Below are 9,204 nucleotides of genomic sequence, written 5' to 3' on the forward strand. Positions count from 1 at the left end.
CGAATACACGCAGCGTTTCTGGCCCAGGGCAAGCAGGGCAATTTGGATGGACGTACTAACAGCTTCCCTATTTTTTATTTTTTTTAGTTGTACATCACTAGGCTGAAAAATGGTGTGATGCTGGGCCACATCCTTCCCCTGTGTGCTGCTCCCTCTGGGTGCTCGGGTGTCTTAAACACGCTAGCCCAATAAAGGATCTAAGCTTGAGAAGAATGCTGGGTTAAACAATAAATAAAATACTATTTTTCTAATCATAGATAATTTACTCTCACATTGAAACACAGCTCCCCAAACCGGTATACATTAGCTTCAGCAGGCAGGCAGCGTGTTCCTTCTTTTTGTTCCTTCTGTAGCTGGACTGAGTAAAGAACGTTCAGTGCATTTCTGCCACCAGAAGGAATAAAAGCAGTGTGCCGTACAGAACTGGGGGGGAATCACGACAGCCTACTAACACAAATGTTCTCAACGAGGAATGTAATATGGACAGCTCTTACAGAGACAGTCCTTGTGCAATAACTTAAACAGTACAGATTACTACTTGGGGAAATAAAAGACAACATAACTTTGAAACTTGAAAAGCTCTTTCTTCTTTGTAATCAATTGCAATAATCCATGTCAGTGATTTAGATGAAGATCAACTTTACCTTTCTTTGCTGATGACACAAAACTAAGAGCAATAAAAAACTTAAGTGCATTTGCACGCAACTAATGGATTGGATGTGGCATGCGCCAATGGAAGTCGGTATGTATAATGCAGCATATACTGGATGCCAAATTAACAGGATCATTTGGGCATTCTGGAACACTTGTGGCACTGAGCTTAAGTCATTTAAAGAGCCTAGCAAGGGTTGATGACCTTCCATTTTCAAAAGACTGAAAATACCGTAGGTAAAACATGACAATGAATTTTATCCCCTCCATCCAGCTGCTATTTAGTCCAAAGCTGGGAGATAATAAAAACAAGATAATGAGACTGTGCCTGGTGTCCCTAATGAAAAGTATATAAAAATACAGATCCACCTGAACAGGAAGCCGGAGGCTCAGGCACCCAGGTGATGGAGCAGACACTGCCTGTTGGGTACGTGCAGCCCAACCTCCCTGCTGAGCCTGAGGACCTTCGCTGGCCACGGGGCTCACAGCCACCGCCCATGCTGTCCCCTGCCTACCTGCATTAGCTGCCAAAGGAGGCCGGTCATAGCACGGAGGGAAATGCATCTCACTGCCAACGTACAGCATACAGAATTGCCTGACGAGGTGCAGAAATTTGTTCAAGCAGCTCAAATGAATGACGGAGCTGGAGACAGAGCAATTTTCTCACCCATCCCCATTTCCTCCCTGTGAGCACACTGCTCCCCAACCCCAGCACACAGGCCCAAACTGGGATAGAGACAGGGACGAGCACAGGTGCAGTTTCACAGGCCTGGCTGGCGCAGGGACAGGAGCAGCTGGGTCTAACCCCATGGTCCTGCCACTGGGCTGAGCAGCAGCGAAGGACCCAGCAAACACCACGTGCCGGTTCGCAACTGACTCTTCTCTGTGAAAGCACGTGATGCTTTGCAGCAAAGCAGAAACACTCAGCTGGACTCCCAGGAGGTAAATACTTGCAGGCTCAGGTCGGCAAGTTCACCGAGCATCAACACGGTACCATCACTGTCTGTATAGATACTCCAGATGTTACCTGGAGATCTGCTGGGGAGTCTGCTATCTAGAGGCATCTTTTTCAAAATTTTATCTTGTTTTTTTAGTTGCAAAGGTATTTTGAAGAATGGCCTGAGGTCTGGGTTTCTGAGGGTGTTGGGAGTCTGCTCCACACAGCACCCGGTGAGCTCAGGCCACCGTTGGAGCAGAGCGTGTGGCCACCCTGCAGCACAGCAGCTGGCCGGGCTCAGGCCACCCGGCGCAGCCGCACATTGCCCCTGCAGAAGTGCCGAAACATTCACCTGTGCTGCCTGAAGAGCATGAGACCCACCTCAAACGTCTCTGCCCCACAGTCCCCAGTGCTCCCAACTCTGGGCACATCCTCCAGAGGGTGCATGGACATTTCTGAATGCACAATGAAGCCTTTAGGCAGCTAGCTCCTGTTTTCCATAACGACCTGGAAAGAATATTTTATCTCTTACCCTTAATTAACTAAATTAATGGGAGTAAAATATCTAAATACCATTACCACTTTAACCTTAACAGCAGATTTTTAAGTCATCTGAAATGCCTAGAAATGCAGAGAGAGACACACACCTCCAAAAAGGGGGAAAGCACATAGGCGCCAAACTGCCACCAGCTGTACTACAGCCCTGCCCATCAAAGCTAACTGGGTGTCTCCAAAAGGCAAACCAAGATCCTGAAAAACAAGTGGGCACCAAGTAGAAATATTTATTCCACTGCTATGAGTCAGGAAAAAAACAGTCAGGACTCAAGACAGGAGGGAAGGGAAACACACATCACTGAAGGGAAATACCCCAAACAGCCTAAAGCAGATGGTGTATATACCCACTCTCCCACGAACGCCTGCCTACACAGAAGGCAGATATTTTCATCCACCTGGTTGCTCAGGCAGCACATGAGGGATTCTACCAAATGAGGAGGAGCAGCAACCATGAGCAAGCGCTCACCTGGGTGAGTCACGGCCCTTAAATTATCAGTGGTGGGGAGGACGGCGGTACAGAAATACGTGCTTCAAGGAAATTTCATTTTTCAAAAAAAAAAGCATGAGGTGTAAATCTCGGTATTATTTATGTTAGCTATAAGTGAGCTAAATTATGACCTAGCTGAGCAAAACATTTTTCTAAACCAAGGCTTTGAATATTGTGTAGTTTGCATGTTTAACAGGACCAGGCTTTCATCACGAAGTGGAGGAGAGCTAATAACCCATTGATTTTAAGGCCCATTTAGGAAAAGAATTGCCTATACAGATCTGATCACCGTGCATTACTTTGTAACATCTAATACCCTGGGCACAAAATAATGCTGAGAGATGCAAATTATGGAGCCATTTTTATCCTGAGAGGGGTTGTGCCTGTGCATACGAGCATGGCACGGGGGCTGCTTTGGGTTTGGGCTTAGAGCAAAGTCAGGAGGGACTCCGAGGAAAGGGTCGATGCTCCTCCACGTGGCTCTGGTTACCCTGAGCTCGGCCCTGTGCATCCATCCACCCAGCCAGCTGCTCGGTCCTACATGGGAAACCACTCACACACATGATTAAGCAGAGTTCAGAAAGTGACCTGCCCAAAGTTAAGTCCCACTGATAATTCACTAATCCTTAACTCCCATTGCCTTTTTCCATCCTTGTTCAGCAAACATGAGTTTTCCTGGCCTTAAAACTTCTGAACAGGAGGGAGTATGAGCACACAGCGTGGACTTTCCCGAGTACACAGGCACGGAGGCAATGTTTCACTTGTGGATTCAAGACTGGTTTGGAAAGATCATCCAAATGCTAAGAATTATCAATTTCATAGCAGCATCAAGCATCAACATATTAAAACTCAGCTTGATGGCATGTGCAGCATCTTCAGCACTCTCAGACTACATCCCTATCACAGGATTTACACCGCCTATGCTCAGATGACTTCCCCTGAATTAGCTGTGCTGCAACACGGTGGCAGGAGCTCCTGCTGCTGCTGCCCTCACACTGCCTGTACACTGCTGGTCTTTATCCTTTGCCTAGTGGAGTGTTTTAGGAAGTCTCCCGTGGAGGTAAAGGAGCGTTTAGTAACAAGTGGGAGGGTGGGGGATAAACCACGGTCCCCCACAACTAGCCAGAGCCCACACTGCAGGAAGGCTGTTTCAGAAGCTGGGAAGTCAAACAAAGTACATGACAGCCTGGCTCGAGTTGTCCACCACACAGCCCAAGTGCAGTGTGTGAACAGGACCATCATCAGGACCAGAACAACAGCCAGCTCACCCCCAAAAAGGTGCCCTCTCCTCCACAGGGCACCTGTGTCCCCCAGGATTACATTGCTTGGGAGGGAGAGGCTCCAGCTCGTAGGGTCTGGAACTCACGCAAGCCCCCGTGGGTGGCTCCTGTCTGTTGACGGACCTTTAGAGATACACAGCAGGGACCACTGGACAGCCCTGCCACAACCACATCAGGCTGGCAGGGAACCCTGCTTTCATCCACGGTGGGGGAAACACCGCGGGTTTGTCCCCACCAGTGTTTGCCTGAGGCTGCTATGAACACCGGGTTTACTGGACAGAGTAATTGGAGGTAACCCCCAGTTCTGTCCCCTTCAGCAAGACCACTCACATCCATACCCCTGTACCGCCCACGCACTCGTGCCTGACATGACGTGGATGCACGAGGCAGTCCGTCTCCCTCTCATCCAGCACATCGCAAAACCTCGAGCCCAGCTCCCCCGAAACAAAGGCACCAGCCGCAACCCCAGTGAGCCCCAGCATGCGGCTCCCAGTATACAAGCCCCACAATTCGGTGGCTGCTTAGAGGGCTGAAATGGAAGCTACTGGTTTCTGAAGTCCTTTGGAAAGACGCCGTGCCCCCAGGCTTGGCCCCGTTGCCTGCGGCACGGCCCAGGGCAGAGGCCGGGGAGGGGTTCAGACCCACTTGGTGCTGCTTTTACTACCGGGGCTGCAAACGCTCCGTGGCTTTGCACTAGCTCCTCGCCTGCCACAAGGCTGGTGACTGCAACATGCAGCATCATTACGCTCTCCGCAAATATGCAGCTTCTGGCTTACAGCAGTTTGGGAAAAAACTGCAGGGAAATCAGGAACGCAGAAGTTTATGGACACGGGACGCTCAAACAGTTAAAAGAACAAGGCTGCCTTGAAAACAACGCGGATTGTAGATGTTGGGGGGTACAGATAAAACAGAACATCAAATGCACGTGTGCATACGGGGCTCCGGTTATTCCGATGCCCGCACATTATTCCGAGCTTGTCTCGCCCCCATTTCAGCCAGCACAGGCTGGCGCCCGGCTGCTCTGCTGCGGCACCGGCTGCTCCGCTCCGCTCCGCTCCCCCGGCCCGGCCCGGCCCCGCCGCGGCAAACGGGGGAAGGTTCGGGGTGATGCTCAGCAGCGGCGGGGCTCTACGTGGGGACAGGGACAGGGCCACGCACCGCAGGAGCGCGGCGTATCCCCACACCCAGCACCAGGTAGAGATTTCCCCGTTGTTTTCGGTTTTTTGTGGTTTTTTTTTTTTAATTCTTATTTTTATTTCCCTGCCAGACACCTTCTCTCGGCCGGTGTTTTCTAGCACAGGCTGCTGCACGGCAGCCGGTCGGGCAGCTGCAGGGTCCCAGCACCGTCACCCACGGCGCGCCAGGATTCGGCCCTGCTTCGGCCGCCCGCATCCTTCCCCCGACAGAGCAAACCGCGGCTGCAGCCCGAGCCCGTGCCCCGGCACCGCTGGGAGAGCGGACCGGCCAGGGCCAGGGCAATAATTTCCTTTACCCCCCACCCGGGGTGGCTGCCCGCCCCGAGAACGCCCTTGGCGGTAGCCGGGCAGGGGGCAGCGAGCCGCGGTGCCGGAACGCCGTTAAACCCCTGCGGGCTCCCGGTGAGCGGGGCTGGGCTGCGCCCCCTCCTCGCGGGGCGCTCCGCTCCCGGCCGGGACGCCGGCCCGCAGCCCCGCCGCGCTCTGACCGTGTCCGTGCTGCAGCCTCCCCCTTGCTGGGGGGGTCACCGGACCCGCGGCACCGGCAGGGAACGGTCTTCAACAACGAAAAAAAATTACACACACCCCACACACACCCCAGCCGGGCGGTGAAACGAGCTGCGGCTGCCGGCGAGCCCGGGAAGCCGGTACCGGCGGCCCCGGCCCCGCGCCCTCCTGCTGCCGGCGCGGGGCGCGCAGCCGAGGCAGCGAAAACGAAAGCGGCGGAAGCGCCGCCACCGCGGGCCGGGGGCGCGGAGTCACCGGAGGCGTCGGGCGCTGCGCCCCGGCCCGCTCGGCCGCCCCAGCCCTGGGGCCGCTCCCCTGCCGCTGCCAGCCGAGCGAGCGGACGCACCGGCCCCACCGCCCCCCGGCCGGCCCCGCACCTCCGTGTCCACCGAGCGTCCGCAGCCGCCGGCCCCGGCGCTTCCCGGCGCAGCGGCGGGCAGGGAGCGCAGAGGCATTTTTAAAGAAAACGTTTATTTACACGTCTCGGCAAGTACAAAGTATTATACATGGTCTGTGTCAAACCCAAATCTTCTTTATTATGAAACATAAGGCGCTTTCTCTAGAGTCGGTGGCGAAAGGAGCGGGTGCGGGTGCTGTTTCGGTGCGCGAAAGCTCATCGGCTGGAAAGGTGAGGACGAAACCGGGAGCGCAGAGCCTGAACGGAGCCCTTATTACTACGGTGGATAAATTACAGCTGACATTAACTTCACCTGGGACAGATGGAAGCTACCGCTTTTCAGCTTAATAGGGTTTCCTAAGCTAATGAGTCATCACCGGCTCCACTTAGTCCCCTCCGCTAAGCGATAGGTATTTTTTTTTCTTTAGACTATCCTCAGAACAGGAGAAAAAAAAATAGCCTTTTGTTCCAAAGCCAACACAAAATACCTATGTTCAGATTTCGATATAAATAATCGAGGTTTTATATAATTCCATATTAATAGTGCCCCAAATCTCGATGCATAAATAAATTAAATTATTAACACTTCTTACAAAAAGTGACATATTTCCCTTCCTAGTGGAACATCGACACGAATATACAAGCGGAGCGCGGGGCCCCGCGCCGGCAGCGCCCGGCGGCTCCGCTCCGCGCCGGCCCCGGCCCCGCGGGTCCCGCTCGCCGCCCCCGCGCCCGCCCCGTCTGGGGCGAACGGTAGCTCCGGGGGCGCGGGGAGCCGGCGGCCGTGCTCCGCGGGCGAGTCCGCTGCGTGCCCGGGCTGCCGGGCTCAGACGAGCGAGGTGACCGGGGGGATCTTGGCGCTCTCCTCCTCCCAGGGCTGCAGGTTCTGCAGCGCGAACAGCGACGAGTTGTGCAGGCACAGCGGGTCGGGCTGGATCGACTCGTTCAGCGACTTCTGGAAGGCGTCGTGCTGCAGCTGCAGCATCAGCCGGCTCGCCTGCTGCCGCTCGGCCTCCCGCTCCTCCGCCGTCTGCCGCCTGCCGGGGGACACGCTCAGCCCGCGCCCCGGGACTCCCCGGGATGCTCCTCCGCCCGGGCCCCGCGGGGAGCGGCCCCGGGAGCGGCGGGGGCGGGCGGGCGGCGGGGCGGCCGCTCCCTGCCGGGGCTGGGCACCGCCGGGCCGGCGGGGCCGCTCGGCCTGTGCCGCAGGGTGGCCGGGCGGCGGGGAGAGCCTGTGCCCCGCTTCCCAGGAATCCCCCGGATCCCGCTAATTCCCCGTGTCCCAGCAATCCCCCGTTTCCGAACAACCCCCCGATCCCCCAATATTCCCCCGTCGTTTTTTTCTGAACGATTCCCCGTTTGTCGGAGCGTCCCTCGTTTTTTCCGAATAATCCCCCGTTTTGCGCACGGGGGACAACGAAAAAAGAGAAACCCGAAGAGCAGTAACGGCAGTAACCTCACGGCAAGGAAAACCGGCCCCAGCCGTCCCGCTGCCGGGAGCCGGCCGGGGTGAGCTGCCGGCCCGGAGCTAGGGGGCTTCCCGGGGACGGCGGGCGGGGGGCTCCGCCGGGGGCGGCGGCGGGACGGGGCGGCCCCTGGGGCGCGGGACTCACCGCCACTTGGTGCGCCGGTTCTGGAACCAGGTCTTCACCTGCGCGTCCGTCATCTTGAGGGACTTGGCGAGGGCAGCGCGCTCGGCCGAGGCCAGGTACTTCTGCCGGTGGAAGCGCTTCTCTAGCTCGCAGATCTGCACCCGGGAGAAGGACGTCCGCGGCTTCTTGCGCTTCGGCGGAGTCCGGTTCTGGTAGGGATGCCCGATCCGCCGCGTCACCGTGAAGGGCGTCAGCGCCGCCGCCGCTGCCCGGGGTGGGAAGCAGAGGGGTCAGACCCGCGCCCGCACGGTGCCGGCCGCCCCCCCCCGGGGCCACCGCTCCGCCCGACGGCCGCCCGCCGCGCCCCCGAAGGGACCGCGTCTCCCCGAGGTCCCGCTTCCACGTGTCGCCGAAGGGCGGCGGGAGCCAGCGGGGCCCGGCCACCCCCCGGGCGCCCCGCCGGCCGCAGAGCGGTTTTGGGGATGGCAGCGAGCGCGGGGGAGGCGGGCGCCCGGCGGGCCGCCCTCGCTTCTGCGCCTGCCGCCGCCGCTACGGCTATTTCGTTTTCTACGGTTTTATTCGCCTTCCCGCCCGGTGCTGGGGGGCTCGCCCGCCCCGCCCCGCCCCGGCCAAGCCTCACCTGTGAACCTGTCCTTGACGAAGCGCCTGCTGCTCTCCATCCAGGGGAAGTTGAGGCTGCCCAGGCTGGGCACGGCGGGCATGGCCGGGATGGCGCTGGAGATGGGCGGCGGCACGGCCCCGGGGATGGGCCTGTGCGCCGGCACCCGGATCACGCCGGCCGGGGCCAGGCTGAGGTTCACACTGTAAGATCCAGAGTCCTCGAAGGGCGCGGCGATGGCCGGGAAGGGGGCCGGCAGCGCCGGGTAGGGCGCGCCGCCGCGGCCGCCGGGGCCGCCCAGGAAGGTCGCGCCGTCGGGGCCCCGGGGGGGCGGCGGCGGGGGAGCGCTCTCCTGCTCGGGGCTGTTGAGGATCTGGTCGATGCCGAAGCTGATGGGTTCGTGCTGGTGCTGGCCCTGCGCGCCCGCCGGCGGATCCATCCTCCTCCGCCGCCGCCGCCGCCGCCGCCGCGCACCCCTCCGCGCCCGCTATAAAGCCGCCGCCGCTCCGCCGCGCTCCGCGGCCCGGCCGGCCCCGCCGTGCGCCGCGCGGAAACTTTGCCGAGCGCGCGCCGCCCCGGCAGCCGCCCCGTCATCTCCTCGGGGCCGCCGCGCGCCCCGCGCCGCGTGCGCCCCCCGCCGCCGCCATTGGCCGCCGCCGCCCAGCCTCTGCGCTCCCATTGGCTCCCGCCCGGCGGCACCGGCCTCACGCCCCGGCGCGGGGGCCCCGCCGCCGCCGCGGTGACATCACCGGGGCGCGCGAACAATGGCCGGCGGGGGCGGGGCGGCGGGGGCGCCGTCGGGGCCGAACCCGCCGGTACGTCGGAAGCCGCCGGCCGCGCTCCCGCACCGCCGCCCGCCCGCCCGCGGGGCCGGCGCGACGCCTCCCGCCGGCCGCCCTCCCGCCGGGCCGCGGCCCGCTCCCCAGCCCCGACGGCCGCTCCGTGCTGCCCGCCCGAGCTCGGCCCCGGCCGCCCCGACGGCA

General features: G+C 59.8%; 1 protein-coding gene across 1 annotated transcript; it reads right to left on the bottom strand.

Moving 5' to 3' along the window:
• Positions 1-6,073: 6,073 nt before the first annotated feature.
• On the bottom strand, positions 6,074-8,845 carry TLX3 (T cell leukemia homeobox 3). Its single transcript, XM_055812638.1, has 3 exons — positions 8,243-8,845; positions 7,624-7,867; positions 6,074-7,047 (listed from the first exon to the last, which is right to left on the bottom strand). Exons 1-3 carry the CDS (start codon positions 8,658-8,660, stop codon positions 6,837-6,839), a joined length of 873 nt encoding a protein of 290 aa, XP_055668613.1. The 5' UTR covers positions 8,661-8,845; the 3' UTR covers positions 6,074-6,836.
• Between the last annotated feature and the right edge of the window lie 359 nt (positions 8,846-9,204).

Source organism: Falco peregrinus, chromosome 8 (assembly GCF_023634155.1).
Source record: "Falco peregrinus isolate bFalPer1 chromosome 8, bFalPer1.pri, whole genome shotgun sequence".
Taxonomy (NCBI): Eukaryota; Metazoa; Chordata; class Aves; order Falconiformes; family Falconidae; genus Falco; species Falco peregrinus.